Source organism: Vulpes lagopus, chromosome 21 (genome assembly GCF_018345385.1).
Source record: "Vulpes lagopus strain Blue_001 chromosome 21, ASM1834538v1, whole genome shotgun sequence".
Taxonomy (NCBI): Eukaryota; Metazoa; Chordata; class Mammalia; order Carnivora; family Canidae; genus Vulpes; species Vulpes lagopus.
The window spans coordinates 8,089,785-8,104,995 of NC_054844.1; the positions used below are offsets into that span (position 1 = coordinate 8,089,785).

At 46.7% G+C, this 15,211-nt stretch overlaps 1 protein-coding gene across 3 annotated transcripts; it reads right to left on the bottom strand.

Annotated features, from left to right (window-relative positions):
* Positions 1 to 1,361: 1,361 nt before the first annotated feature.
* On the bottom strand, positions 1,362 to 14,024 carry C1RL (complement C1r subcomponent like). 3 transcript variants are annotated; one of them, XM_041736833.1, is made up of 6 exons: positions 13,898 to 14,024; positions 13,120 to 13,348; positions 6,577 to 6,766; positions 5,437 to 5,571; positions 5,237 to 5,311; positions 1,362 to 3,635 (listed from the first exon to the last, which is right to left on the bottom strand). In XM_041736833.1, the coding sequence occupies exons 1-6, from the start codon at positions 13,978 to 13,980 to the stop codon at positions 2,863 to 2,865; spliced, it is 1,485 nt and encodes a 494-aa protein (XP_041592767.1). In that variant the 5' UTR covers positions 13,981 to 14,024; the 3' UTR covers positions 1,362 to 2,862. The 3 variants fall into 3 exon arrangements, with proteins under 3 accessions (XP_041592767.1, XP_041592766.1, XP_041592768.1); XM_041736832.1 differs by having other exon boundaries at positions 5,437 to 5,598; XM_041736834.1 differs by having other exon boundaries at positions 3,035 to 3,635; positions 5,237 to 5,345; positions 5,424 to 5,571.
* Positions 14,025 to 15,211: the final 1,187 nt, after the last annotated feature.

Consider the following 15,211-nt stretch of genomic DNA (forward strand, 5'->3'; position numbering starts at 1 on the left):
AATGTATGCTATACCTGAATTAAAAAGTATAAAACCAAACTTGATGTCAGTTAATGCATATTTGTTGGGAATTTGACAATGTGCTAAAAGTTATTCATGATAAAGAATAGAATTTATGTTCTAGCCAAGAATTTTTATAAAATTACAGGATAAAATTGGAAGAAAAACATTGTAAATGCCTCAAAATTACCAGAAAAAGCAATTCAAATTTCTTTTTTTTTAGTTTTTTAAAAATTGGAGTTCAATTTGCCAACATATAGCATAACACCCAGTCTGCATTGGTTTAAAAACCAGTATTGAAGACAGTGTCTATTTTATTCTTCCTTCCTCTTAGGTTTGGATTCTGGAGGAAGAAAGTTTCTCTCTTAAAGTAGTGGTAGGTTTCCTATTGTGGCTATATCTATATTTAGATATCTAGCTCTATATAAATCTACAGGTATATACCTAAATATATATGCCTAGATATATACCTAGAAAGAAAAAAAATTTTTTTCTTTTATTTTTAAAAGATTTTATTTATTTGTTTGAGAGAGAGGGACAGCTTGAGAGAAGAGGAGAGAGCATGAGTAGGCGGAGGGGGAGAGAAAATAGAAGAAGCAGAATCCTTGCCTAGCAGGGAGCTTGATGCCGGGTTCTGTGTCAGGACCCTGAGATCATGACCTGCGCCAAAGGCAGATGCTTAACTGACTGAGCCGCCAGGGGCCCAGAAACATCATGTTTTCAATAATAAAAATCAGTAAAAAATACATGCTCATTAAATTAAATTTAGCAAATGCAGAAGAGTAGGGGAAAACAAACGGCCAAAATTATACCACCTAAAACAACTTCTGATTAATATTTTAGAGTGTTTTTATTTTTAATTTTTTATTATTTTTAGAGATTTTATTTACTTATTCATGAGAGACACACAGAGAGAGGGAGAGAGAGAAGCAGGATTCATGCACGGAGCCCAATGTGAGACTTGATCCTGGGATTCCAGGATCACGCCCTGGGCCCAAGGCAGACACTTAACTGCTGAGCCACCTAGGCATCCTTAGAGGTGTTTTTTTTTTTTTTTTCTTTTTAAGATTTTATTTATTCATTAGAAACAGAGAAAGAGAGAGAGAGACAGACAGACAGACAGACACACACACACACACACACACACACACAGGCAGAGGGAGAAGCAGGCTCCATGCAGGGAGCCCCACGTGGGACTCGATCCCGGGTCTTTAGGATCATGCCCTGGGCTGATCCGCTGGGCTAAACCGCTGAGCCACCCAGGCTGCCCCCCTAGAGTTTTTAATAGCCTTTTATACTATAAGTTTAAAATGGTTTATTTTTAGAGATTTTATTTATTTATTCATGAGAGACACAGAGAGAGGCAGAGACACAGGCAGAGGGAGAAGCAGGCTCCCCGCGGGAAGCCCCATGTGGGGCTCCACCCTGGACCCTGAGATCATGTCCTGAGCCAAAGGCAGACGCTCAACCACTGAGCCACCCAGGTGTCCCTAAAAATGGTTTTAAAAATCGAAGTAACCATATGTATGAACAATTTTGAATCCTGCTGTTTTTCAAAGACCAATTTAACCTTTATTATTTATTTAAGACTTATTTATTTCAGATTTAGAGAGTCTGTACATGAGTGGGAGGGGCGGAGGAAGAGAGAGAATCTCAAGCAGATTCCTTGCTGAGCCCCAGGTAGGGCTCCAGCTCATAACTCTGAGATCACTACCTGAGCTGAAGCCAAGAGTTGGGCACTTAACCAACTGTACCACCTAGGCACCCCAAAGATCAATTTAACCTTTAGCCATATAGCTAACTTGACCTTCAATGCTAGCAAATTTGCTATCTTCTATTTTGTGGTATTAATTTTCTATTTCCATTGAACAATCATATTCTACTTGTATCTTTCACTGTAAATCATCTCAAGTCCTTACTAAAAGTGAAAGAGTTGGTCTTCTCAGGGGGCGCCCACACCAGGTGTCCAGCAGCACTGGGGGGGTGTCTGCCCAAGCATCCAGCCCAGTGCTGGGCTCATCTTGGTGTCTGCAGGAGATGGGGCCAACAGGAAAGTGTGATCCTGGTGTTGTCATCTTCACTGAAGCAGGAATTCCCAGGGGAACCTGTAAGGATGTGGGGATTGGGATGGGGAAGCAGAGTAGGTGTTGAGGACAATCAGGAGGTATCCTGGTGTACTGGAAGGCATATGGCCTTTGCAGTCCTCTGCTGGCTGCGGGTTTGGGGCAAGTCACGTCATCCCCCTGGGCTTCAGTTTCCCTGTTTGTGAAATGTGGCCAATAACACTCCATCGCAAACTTGGTTTGAGGAGTCAACGAAATAACCCGTGGAGCACCTATTATGCAGAACAGCTAAGCCAAAATGGGCCACTTACTATAATTGCAGCTAGGAGATATGGTGGGTGGTGAAGCCAATAGTTTGAATGTGTGAAGGCCAACTAAAGGGGCTTTGGAACGTTTCAGAAAGAAAAGCAATTAAGACCACATCCCCCATACTCCACTTGAACAGGGGGACATGAAGGTGACTGTCTCCCATGAGAGTACAGAAGAAGCAGTGTCAGCAGGACATGAAATTTAAAGCGAAACTGGCTGAGATGTCCAAGGCTTCCCTGGGCAGAGCACAAACTAGCAGAAAGGTAGAGGAGGAAGAGGAGGAGGAGGAGGAGGAGGAGGAGGAGGAGGAGGAGGAGGAGGAGGAAGGGGCATTAGGAAGGAGGAGGACTTCTCTTGCACAGGGGACAGGGCAGCAGTCACTTGAATAGGGATTCCCTGCCCCCATCCCCAACCCTGAGCCCAGTCCTGCTCCTAACCCTCTCTTGCGGGACCTCCACAGCTGAGTGTCACCGCTCAAGGGTCCCCAGGGTCAGTCCTTCCCATCCATCACTCCCTTGATCCAGTCCAGGTAGTTGAGCACTTTGGTGTAGAAGCCATAGCCCTTGCCACACCCGATGCCCCAGGAGACGATGCCCGTGGCCACCCAGTGATGGGCACGCTCATCCCACACCACATAGACGCCGCCACTGTCCCCCTGGCAGACGCTCTGCTGCCTCATCTTATCCCCAGCGCAGAACATGTTGGCAGAAAACACCTCGGATCTCTGCTTGTCTTGGAGCCAGGCCTGGCAGGCCGCTCGCGGGGCGACGGGCAGCCTCGAGTACTTCAGCTCAGTGGTTAACCAGCCCAGGTCCACGCCGAAGCCGCTGACGTAGCCCCACACGCCGCTGCGGTACAGGGCCTCGCGCTCGGGCAGGCAGACGGGGAGCAGGCTGGGCCCGAGCGGCACGCGGCGCTGGAGCTCCAGGAGCGCGAGGTCCCCGTCGAAGTTGCGGGACTCGTGCTGGCGGTAGTCCGGGTGCACCACCACTCGGCGCACCGGGTGGCTCCCCAGCCGCAGCATCTCATCGATGCTCGTGTGGCCCAGGAACACATGCACGCTGCGGTTCTTCCCGAGGGGGACGCCGTCCTTGGGATGGATGGTGTGGGCCGCAGTGAGGATCCACCTGTCTCCCAGCAGGGCCCCGCCCCCTCGGCCGTAGATGCTGGTGAAGGCTTGCCAGGGGAAGTTCCCCAACTTGGCTCTGGAGGAACCGACGGCCTCCTGGCTCTGGGTGATGGGGGCCACGGGCCGGCCACAGACTGGGAGAGAGGAGAGAGGTACAGGTGACGATAGCAGCTGCCGCAAGACGCATTGGTTAAAGACCTGCCTCTGTGAAGTGCTCCCTCTCCCGCCTCCTCAAACATTTTCTTTTTCAAAAAGAATCACTCTTATTTATTTGACCTTAACACTGGGATTTAGAAAAAATTTAATTCCAGTGTCATTAATACACAGCGTTCTTATATTAGTTTCAGGTGTGCAATATAGTGATCCGACACATTACTCCGTGCCCATCGCGGTAAGTGTACCCTTGATCCCCTTCACCTATTTCCCCCGCCCCTCAGACATTTGAAAGCCAGTTCTTTAGACTGTAGGCAGGGCCATCCTGAGCAAAATTATGCAGCAAGCAGTTTGTCCTTAGTGCCTGCTGCCTCTGTTTTTTGTGTCCTTCCTTCATGGTTGACATCTTCCACCATCACCTGCCCTCCAACCCACTCCCAAAACACTGCACCAGCCTGGCCTGACAGCTTTCTGAGGGTCAGGAGCAGGATCTGAGGTTTATTCAGATTGGGTTAGAAGGGCAATGCTTTGACTCAAAAAAAAAATACAAAAGGATTTCAGAAACAGTGAACTTCAACCCTGTATACTGCTGGTGGGAATGTAAAAGGATGCAGCCCCATTGGAAAATAGCCTGGCAAGTCCTCAAAAAGTTAAACACACAGGTGTGAAGTGACCTAACAATTCCCCTCCTAGGGGTATGCCCAAGAGAATAGAAAATGTTCACACAGACACTCGTACATGAATGCTCATAGTGGCAGTATGCAGAAGGCAAAAAGTGGAAACAACCCACATGTCCCTTAACTGATGAATGGATGAACAAAAGGTGGGATATCCATGGAAAGGAATGGAATCCTGACACTTGCTACAGCATGGATGAACCTTGAAAAAATGAAAGAAGCCAGACACAAAAGGCCGAATGCACACTGTGTCATTCCCTTTATAGAAAATGTTAAGAACGGGCAAATCATAGAGACAGAGAATAGACTTATGGTTGCCATGGGTGGGGGAGGGGAGAGTCGGAGGAGGTACTGGGTTTCTTTTTGGGGTGATGGGAATGTTCTGGAATTAGTGGTAATGGTGGCACAACATTGTGAATGTACTAAAAATTACTGTATGGTACATGTTAAAATTGTTAAGATGATGGACTTTATGTTACATAAGTTTTATCTTAATAAGTCTTAAAAACATGGTGGACTTTCTGGCACTGTGGCATGGAGGTAGGGAGATATTTTGGGGATAGAGAGCCTGTCTGTATATCCTTAAAGTGGACCATCCCAAGAGAGGGATTTTTCTTATTTCCACTCTTCTGACCCTCTTCTCCCTTACGGTCTCCTCTGATGGACTTCCTCTATGCATTTACTTTCTCAGCTAATCTTTTGATCCTGAATAAGGAACATGATTCTTGCCTCCCCTTTTCTGGGCCTCCTTGGTTCCCCTCTTCTGCACCTTCTGCCTTTCTCTCTCCCTTTCTACTCTAAGGCTTTCCTTTACCTCCCTGTGTCCTGCTCCCATGCGCCCCATGCACAGCTGAGTTTTCTTTGGTAAGTGGCCACAGGGTTGGCCCTGGGAGATCACTACTCACCAGGGACACAGTGAGGAAGCTCCTTCCTATCCTGCATCTCCTTCCAGGGATTCTGGCGTGTGCAGGTGAGTGTCCCTGAGGAATGAAACGAGAGGAGAGAGAAAAACAGATTCAGAATTGGGATGTGGGCATGGTGGGGTGTCCAGAGCACCTCAGGGCTCTTGGTGGGAGTGAGGAGAACCCAGCAGGTGGGGACTCACCTGCTGGCACTGCCTGATAATAGGGCTCCCGGCAGCAGTGGTTCTGGATCTTGAGGGGGTCTGGATTTCCACGTGTGCTAATGGCCTTAGAGGCCCCACTGGCCTGGCTGATGGGCCGACGACTATGGTTCACATCTGTAGGAAACCAGTGGTCAGGAGGACCTAGAACAGGCAATCTAGGGGCTGATTCTGGTCCATGGCCATGTTTAGTTTCACTTGCACAGTCTTTTATTTAGAACATTTGAACTTTTTTCACTGATCAGGTTGTCAACAATAAAAAATGATTTAAAAAATTGAAAATAACTGTGATAAATTGGGTATGAGGAAAAAGGCATTTTCATACATGGCTAGTCAGTATGTATTAGCAAAACCTCTTTGGAGGAAAGTTTAGCAATGTCAAAATTTAAATTGCAAATGCTTTTTCACCCAACATTTCATTTTTAAGAATTTACCCTTATACTAAAGATATATAGGCACAGCAGTACTGCTTGTGGCAGCAACATATCAGCGGGGGACTGGTTAAGTGCATTATGTGCATCACTCAAAGGAATACTATATGCTTATTAAAAAGAATTAGGCAATGCTAATTACATATATATGGGTTGATCCTTAAGACATATTATTGAGAGAAATGCTAAATTTAAGATATTATATTATGCACCCCCCACGTCTGCAACAAAATGTATATTTGAATGACATAGAATGTCTTTGGAAGGATACCAAGAAGTGGACAACAGAGTCGTTTCTGAACAGGGTAACCAGGGACTAGGGGCCAGAGTCAGAGGAGGACTTACTTCTTAAACACAATTACCATTTTATATTATTTTTATGTACCATGTTTTTTTTTTAAATTATCATGTGCATACATATCTCTCAAAAATCTGAGTTACCACTTGAAAATCTAGCATTTCACTAAAAAATCTGGACTTTTGGCTTCTCTGGAAAGAGGAAATGATCTGCAAGCATTCGGCCTATAAATCTGCATGGAAACACCTGCTGGAACTGTGAGGTGGCAGTCCTTTTAATTGGGCTGCTCACCAGCAGGGGCACAGCTGGGTCACTCAAGCTTCCACTTGTCACTTTAGGAGATTAGGGGCCATGGCCATGGGCACAGGCTGAACCCCCAGGATGGACACTCACCCACAGCTTGGTAGAGGGCCAGGAAGCCCTTGTGGAGGCCAGTGGTTCTGTCCTGAGAGGAGGCGGGGGCCCGGAAAGTCAGCCGCAATCGGTTTCCCGGGGAAACAAACTCCCTCTGACCAGGGGGGCTGCCCAGCGAGGAGCCCTGTTGCCCACAGAACCGACTTGGATCCATCCCACTGGCTGTGATCTGAAAGGGGAGGTGGGCAGGCAGATGTGAGGTGAATCTACATCACAGGGTCACATCCTGGGTGTGTGGACTGTAGAAGGCCTGCACACCTCTGGGGCTCAGCAGCTGTCCCTTGGGGAGCTTTCAAGTAGCTTCTTGTTCCATGACTGACCGCCAGCTTTCTTTCATCCATGACCAGATACCTAAAATATTTCTTTAGCCTACCATAATTATCTCTAAAGCCCACTGTAGTTCCCAGGAAGCTCCTTGGGAATCCCAGGGTTCCTCCAGTGTCCACTGTATTATAAATTCTAAGAAGGCAGGAACCACATCTACTTTGCTCACCATTGACTTCCTGATGCTCCAAATGGTACATATAGCACCACAGGCTTAAATCAACAAATAGGTGGATGTAAGTCCTTCCCACCCTGCCTCCTCCACCGCCATCACCTTCCTCTTGTCCGAATAAATTCCTGTGGCCAATATCTGTGAAGCAATAAGACTCTCTGCAAAGACTGAGCCCCCCAGGTTCCTAATCTTTCCTGCTCTCCTTCTTTCGGAATGTTCCTCCCCTTACCCCATAAACTATAAATGAACCCCCCCTCCCAAGGTGTGAAATCTACAGACACAAAAGGTACAAAGAGTGTGCACTCCAGCTATTGTTGCTTTAGTATGTTCTTTAAGCAGGTTGTCTCTGCTTCTGTTCCTTCTGACTGCCTCACCCCTCTCAAATCCCTTCCTGTGCATTCCCCAACCCAAGGAAGGGCACCTTGGAAGGAGTTCCCATGGCCTGCTTCATGCCTAATCTCTGTTCTGGGCACACAGTTCATTGGTCAGCTCATTGGATTTCTGACCTTCATATTGACCCAGATACGTTGGGTTCTTGCTAGCACTTTGTTCTCTCATTCTCCCCAAATCCCAAATTCCTTTAGGGCTCCCTCCAGCCCATCTCTCCATGATCACAGTAACTGAATGAAAGTTGACACAAAGAAAAGTTTTCAATCACCTGAAATGTCTTGCTTGGGCATGTCCCAGTACTTTTCCTTCCTCAGGGTGTCAACACTTTAATGTCCTTATTTAACAGACCTGCCTCTTGGGGACCCTAGGAGACTGTCCTTTATTAATATACTTGGTTGTTAAATGATCCAGTTTTCTTTTTGCCTTTCCTCATGGGTTGTTGGCCAGCTAAAATGACTTAGGAGTCTAACTAGCAAAGTAGAATGAACACCCGACTGGGAGTCTTCAGACCTGTGCTAAATTCCCAACTTTACCTGACCTCCCTGTATGACATGGGAGCTTTCTTAACCATCCTAACTCTTGGTTTCCTCCTATAAAATAGTCTGTGAGGCGTCTTCTAGCCAGGACAACATCATGCCCTATGACACTCTCGTGTCTGCATGAAGAGCGGTGGTGAGGATGACAGTAAACACCCACTCATCCCAAATTCACTCAGTTGGGTGTTCTACAGAAGCTTGGATTTCATTCATTCTTTCATTTGTTCCTTCAACAGTTATTGATTATGTGCTGTGTGTGGTGTGTGAGACACTGGGCTAGGTGCTGGGCATACAGAGAGGAAGGACACACAGTTCTGCTACTCAGGAGCCCATGGGCTGGCTGAGCATACCTTACAAATTAAAAACTGACCTAGACTACAGGGCATTAAATTCTGCACTTGCAGTGTCTGTGTGATTTGGTCTGGAAGCAGAGAGGAGGGAAGAATCCTCTTCCTGAGCTTGAACTCCCTCAATGATAGGGAAGTCAGGCCAAGATTGAAATTGCCCACGACTGACAATAGCAGAGCTCATGGTAGGTGCTCAAGAGACATGGGCTAATTAAATAAAGGACAGTCACAATTTCCAGTAAAATCTGAAGCAGTAAACACATGCATTTATCTCTTTTCCCACCTTAAATCCCACCAACATGACAGCAAAGCGATAAAATGGTGTACATGATCAAGGGCAAGAAAGTGAGAGGATGTGACAGCAGATGAGGGATATCAACGTTTTGGAAGATGGGATGGAGATGGACAAATGGAAATGAGTCTGCAAAGGTGGGAGCCAAATAAAACAAGCAGGTTCTCCCAACAGGACCCAGACAAGTTTCAGAAATTGGAGTAACCAGGAACCCCCAAGGATGAGGATGAAGGAAGGGCTGACCTACTTGGGGAGACCTCAGAAATCTAGGTCCCTTTGCCCACCCTGTGCATTCAGACAATTCCCTCTGGCTCACCCTGGCAGAAGATCTGAGCATTAGCCAGACACCCTGGGCTAGGGGCCCCTCCTGCCCCTGCACACTCAACAGAGGAGATGAAGACCAGTACCAAAAACAGAGGGATTAGGTGAAAGTCTACATATCAAACAGTGAGATTCCCTCCTCTGCTTGTTTACCAGAATGTTGGCAACCCTGAGCAGGAAACCAGAGGATTCTTTTCTAAAAATAAATTTTTAAAGATTTTATTTATTTATTCATGAGAGAGAGAGAGAGAAAGAGAGAGAGAGAGAGGCAGAGACACAGGCAGAGGGAGAAGCAGGTTCCATGCAGGGAGCCTGATGTGGGACTCGATCCCCAGTCTCCAGGATCAGGCCCTGGGCTGAAGGCAGGTGCTAAACCGCTGAACCATCCAGGGATTCCAAAAACCAGAGGATTCTGATCTGAGATTGGCTGTCCCTAAAGAAAATACTTCCACAAGCTAATATTTGGGAGGTCCCCAACAGCACAAATAGGTCACCTTGTTGACAATTCTATTTTCAAACCCGTCACTTCACAGATTTTAGCTATCCACATGGAGCATCCAGTGCCATTTAAATATTTCACTCTTAAATGTGAATGATCTACCAAATATTCTCAGACATTGTAGGAAAGTTTCTAATATGATAAGCAGAGATCAAAAGAAATGAACAATAATTGGGTAGAGATAATACAAGGAACAGAAGGAAACATTTAAAAACAATCCATGTAGAGGGAAAGGAGTAGATATTGCCTCTATGAAACAAGAACAATCTTCTATAAAAAGATACGTTTAGAAGATAAAATCGAGCTTTTAGACATGAAAAAATGTTAGCAGAAAAAAATTAACAAAAAAGTAATATTTAAGGGGCACCTGGGTGGCTCAGTCAGTTAAGTGTCTGCCTTTGGCTCAGGTCATTATCCCAGGGTTCTGGGATGGAGGCCCACATCAGGCTCCCTGCTCAGCAAGGTGTCTGGTTTTCCCTCTCCCTTTGCTGCTCCTTCTGCTTGTGCTCACCCTCTCTCTCTCAAATAAATAGATAAAATCTTTTTTAAAAGTTGGTATTTAAAATGAGGAAATCTCTCAGAAGGTGGAACAAAAAGATGGAAAACAGAACAGAATGGATTAACAAAACTGGAGAATCAGTCCAGAATTTACAACATCTAAATTGTAGGAGATCCAGAAAGAGAAAATAAAGAAAGCAGACATCTGGAACTTATTTAAAAAATAATACAAGAGCGGCGTGTGGGAAAATGAGTGAAATAGGTGATGGGGATTAAGGCATGAACTTGTCATGATAAGCCCCGGATGATGTGTGGAAGTGTTGAATCACTGTATCCTACACCTGAAACTAATATTACACTGTATGTTAGCTAACTGAAATTTAAATAAAAACTTAAAAAAATGAGAAGAAAAGTACAACGTAAGGAAAATAATCAGTAATATAATAACATTATATGCTGACAGATGGTGACTACACTCATCAGAGTAAGCGCTGAGCAATGTATAGAACTATATTTTCAATGTTGCACAATTGAAACTAAGATAACATTGTCAACTACACATCAGTAAAATAAAAGTAAAAATAAAAATAAACATAGTCCCAGAAGGCTAAAAAAAAAAAAAAAATACAAGAGCTTTCCTGGAATTGAAGGACTAGATTTAAAACTCTTGGTTGGGGTGCCTGGGTGGCTCAGTAGGTTAAGCATCCTACTCTTGGTCTCGCCTCAGGTCATGGTCCTGTCGTTGTGAGATCAAGCCCCACATCAGGCTCTGTGTCAGTGTGGAGTCTGCTTCAGATTCTCTCTCCCTCTCACTCCCTCTCTCTCTCTAGTAAATTAATAAAATCTTTAAAAAAAAAGTCTCGGGGCACCTGGGTAGCTCGGTGGTTGAGCGTCTGCCTTCAGCTCAGGTCGTGATCCTGGGGTCCTGGGATCGAGTCCCACATGGGGTTCCCTGCAGAGAGCCTGCTTATCCCTGCTATTCTCTGCTCTCTCTTTCTCTTAAAAAAATAAACTTTAAATTAAAAATTAAAGATCTTATTTTTTTTTTTTTTTTATTTTATTTTTATTATTATTTTTGTAGACACAGTGAGAGAGAGAGAAAAGCAGAAGAAGCAGCTCAGCGAGCCCGACTGGGATTCGATCCTGGGTCTCCAGATCGCGCCCCGGGCCAAAATGCAGCGCCAAAACCCTGCGACCACCCAGGGATCCCTAAAGAGTCTTTAGATTAAAAAACCCCTGTTCAATGGATACAGAAAGACTTGCATCAAGGCACATCAGAATGAAAATTTAGAATACTGCCAGTAAAGATGGAAAATGTTCCAAAAGTTCTAGAGAGAAAAAACTAAGGTTGGGAAATCATACTTGTATCAGACTTAACATTAGAGCATGCAGACTGTATCATCAAAATTCTTTTATTTTCTAAATTTTTTTAAAAATTTTTATTTATTTATGATAGTCACAGAGAGAGAGAGAGAGAGAGAGAGAGAGAGAGGCAGAGACACAGGCAGAGGGAGAAGCAGGCTCCATGCACCGGTAGCCCGACGTGGGATTCGATCCCGGGTCTCCAGGATCGCGCCCTGGGCCAAAGGCAGGCGCCAAACCGCTGCGCCACCCAGGGATCCCATATCATCAAAATTCTGAGAGAAATTGTTTGTAACCCAGATCAACTATTCATCAAGTGAGAGTAGAACTAAGATATTTGTGGATATGTAAGATCTTTGTCATTTATTCTCTCATACCTTTTCTGAAGGAGAATGTGCGCCTCCAAAATGAGGGACTAAACAAGAAAAGAAAATGATATGGGGTTCAGTTCCAGCACAGGTTAGGTAAAGGAAATGCCCAGAGAGAGAGAAGGGACTCCCAGAACACTCAAGGCTCTAGAGAGCAAGGAACGCAGATGGAGGACATAAAGCATCAAGGGATCTCCAGGTGGGATGCCACCAATGCAGAAGATGAAGAGATTGAGATATGAAGTTGATTATGTCCAGAGGCTAAGAGTTTGGGGGAGCTTAGATAACTGATAGAACTAAGCAAACTACAAATCAAAACAAAAACAGAAAGCCCAAAAAAACTCCATGTGATTACTGACTCCTGGGAGAAAGCCAGAGAGGCAAGGACATATAATTACTGTACACCATGTGCTCAGAGGGAATATTTTAAAGTCACGATAATGTCAATAACTAGAAATGCTAATAATGGTAGATTGGGAAGATGGGATGGGGAAATGTGTTGCAGGTCTAGGAGAGGTAAAGCGAGTCCTCTTCTATAGTTGGAAATTAAGTGATCATATGAAAAAACAATAACATAATAAGCGTGCTCTTTATGCCTGTGAAAGTCAATGCCAGATGGAGCAGCTACGTGAACTATAAGCACTGCCCCTGGGAGACGGGCTTCTGGGAAGAAGGCTGGAGACTGCTGTTTGCATTATAAGCCTGTATCCTCATTTTTTACGAGAACTTTGTGCAGGAATGATTTCGATACAAATGAAATTTAACCCGAAAGATAATGTAAAGTGATGTTTTTAAAGTGTCCATATTCTGGGACGCCTGGGTGGCGTGGTTGAGCATCCTTTGGCTCAGGTCATGATCCTGAGGTCCTGGGATCTAGTCCCACATGGGGCTCCCCACGGGGAGCCTGCTTCTCCCTCTGCCTGTGTCTCTGCCTCTCTCCCTTGTCTCTCATGAATAAATAAATAAAATTCTTTTAAAAAATAAACTAAAGTGTTCTTATCCGGCCACTTGAACAGTCAGTCACCTCATCTTTCGTTATTATTTAGAACCAGCTTCCTGATCTGATAGAGCCTGTACTCCACAAATAGTTGGTGGATCTTTACTGACTGAAGTTTGAGTCCCTGCTCTTTGACTCCAGGGTTTTGCAGTATTTGTGTGTGTTCCTCTGTATGACTTCCAAAGGCAGGGCCTGCCCCGCCGCCCTCTCTTGCTTTGTGGGGCCCAGATGGTAAGCAGGGGCAGGGCCTCTGGTGGAAGGATGTGCCCTTGGGCAGACCTTGGCCTCCCTGGGTCTGACTCGGGCTCTTCATTCATCCTTTGCCATTCAAGGCACAGCCATGTCCCCCTGCCTCTGGGCTCCGGGCCAGAGGCTTCCTCCCCAGAGTTCCCTTCAGGACCCCCACCGCAGCTCACTGTGACTGAGTCCTGCTCACAGTCTTGGGATGGCTCCAGGTCGAAGTCCTGGAAGACAAGCCTCACAGCAAAGCCGTCCGGAGCCTCGATGTCAGTGGAGCTCTCTTGGCCTTTGCGATATGGCTCTGGATACCCGGGGGACGTCAGCTGCTGGGGCAGCTGCTGGGCCAAGAGCACAGAGCCCTGCGTGGGGCAAGCCTGGAAGACTCCCCAGAGGAGTAGCCACCACCTGTGAGTGGGTGAGAGCAAGATGTGGCCACACAGCTATGGCCTGAGGCCTGTGGAAATATGAAGAGCAGGGGCAGGTGAAACTAAGAGATTGAGAGGGCCAGCAAAGGCATTGGCAGCTGTGGCATGAGCCCCGGAGGCCTGGGCACCTGCTGGCTCCTCCTGCGGTGCCCCTCCTCACCCCGATTCCTTCAGCCTTCTAGCCAGCGTGAGCTCCGACTGCGAGTTTTCCACCTCTGCTCTCGTCCTTGGACAGTCTCAATCAAAGTAGCGGGCTGCTTTCTGCTTAGGCAAGTCCCAATCCCACCCTGGGACCTGGGGGAGCAAAGGTGGTAGGAGGGGGACATTTGAATACTTCCTGACACGCAGGTCATGGAGCCTGACCAACTCCAGGGAAGGCTTCTGGAGGCTACAGGCAACTCTCCAGTTCCTGGGGCAGTAACTGGCTGTGTGTGTGTGTGTGTGTGTGTGTGCACACGCACGTCCCTGGGCCCCCCCTTCCCCTCTCCCCGCCAGCCTCTCCTCCAGGCCTTTCTGTGGGCGCACTCACATCTTGCCCGGGCAGCCTGTGGACTGGGGGCTTCTCCAGAGGTCATTTCCCAGCTGTGAAACCAGGCATCTGGAACTGGACATCTGGGACCAGGACGCAAGGGAACAGGAGGTGGGGCTGGGGAAGGCCCTGTGTGGGAGGAGGGAGAAGTTACTGGAAATGAGTTAAGTAATTCTCCAGTTCCTTTTTTTCTAATTCTCTGGGTCGAGTGCCATCTGCTGTCTGATTCAGGCATAGTTCACCCACCACGATGTAGAGGAAAAACACCCGCCCAAGCCACATTGCCCTCAAAAGATAGCAGGGGGCCAGGAAGGCACCGACTCTTAACTCTTTTATACTGTTTAAAACTAATTTTTACCTTGTACACATATCACACGGTAGGGTGGCTTTTTTGTGTTAAGGATGTCATTTTTATTTATTTGTATTTTTTTATTTTTTAAAGATTTTATTTATTTATTCATGAGAGACACAGAGAGAGAGGCAGAGACATAGGCAGAGGGAGAAGCAGGCTCCCATCAGGGAGCCTGATGTACTTGGGACTCGATTCCTGAACTCCAGGATCACGCCCTGAGCCGAAAGCGGAGCTTAACCGCTGAGCCATCCAGGTGTCCCTTATTTTATTTTATTTTTTTAAAGATTTACTTATTTATTCATTCATGAGAGACACAGAGAGAGGCAGAGACACAGGTAGAGGGCGAAGCAGGCTCCCTGCAGGGAGCCTGCTGCGAGACTTGATCCCAGGACCCCAGATCACGACCTGAGCCACCCAGGCATCCCAAGGCCGTCATCTTTAATGGGCCATACCTCTCCCTCCCTGACCTTTCTACTCACTCATGTTATTAGACTGTCCTTGTAGAAATTGAAGTTTGTGACTCACAAACCTGAGCTGCTCCTTGCTCCTCTCTCATCAAACGTGGGTGGGGCCCTTGGGTAGTTCCCTGAATCCTGCCTATAGCCCCTGGAAGCTGCTTGTCTGGCAGGGTCAGGCTGGGGCAGGGGTGGGGGCAGGCCCAGACTCAAACTTCTTGACTTAGATACCAGAGACCATAGCAGGGGGCAGAGGCTGCCCTCCCTGCACCCCCAAGAGAGAAACTTGACCACGGCTTGGTAAAGGGCCAGAAGCCCTTCTGGAGGCCAGTGGTGCTGTCCTCAAGGGAGGTAGGTATGTGGAAAGTCAGCACCCTGAGGACACAAATTCCCCCTGACCAGGGAGGGCTGCCCAGCGGGGAGCCCTGTGGCCCATAGAAGACTCAGAGCAGTCTCTGATGGCTGTGATCTGAGAGGGGAGGGGATGAGGGGAAGCTGGTAGATGTG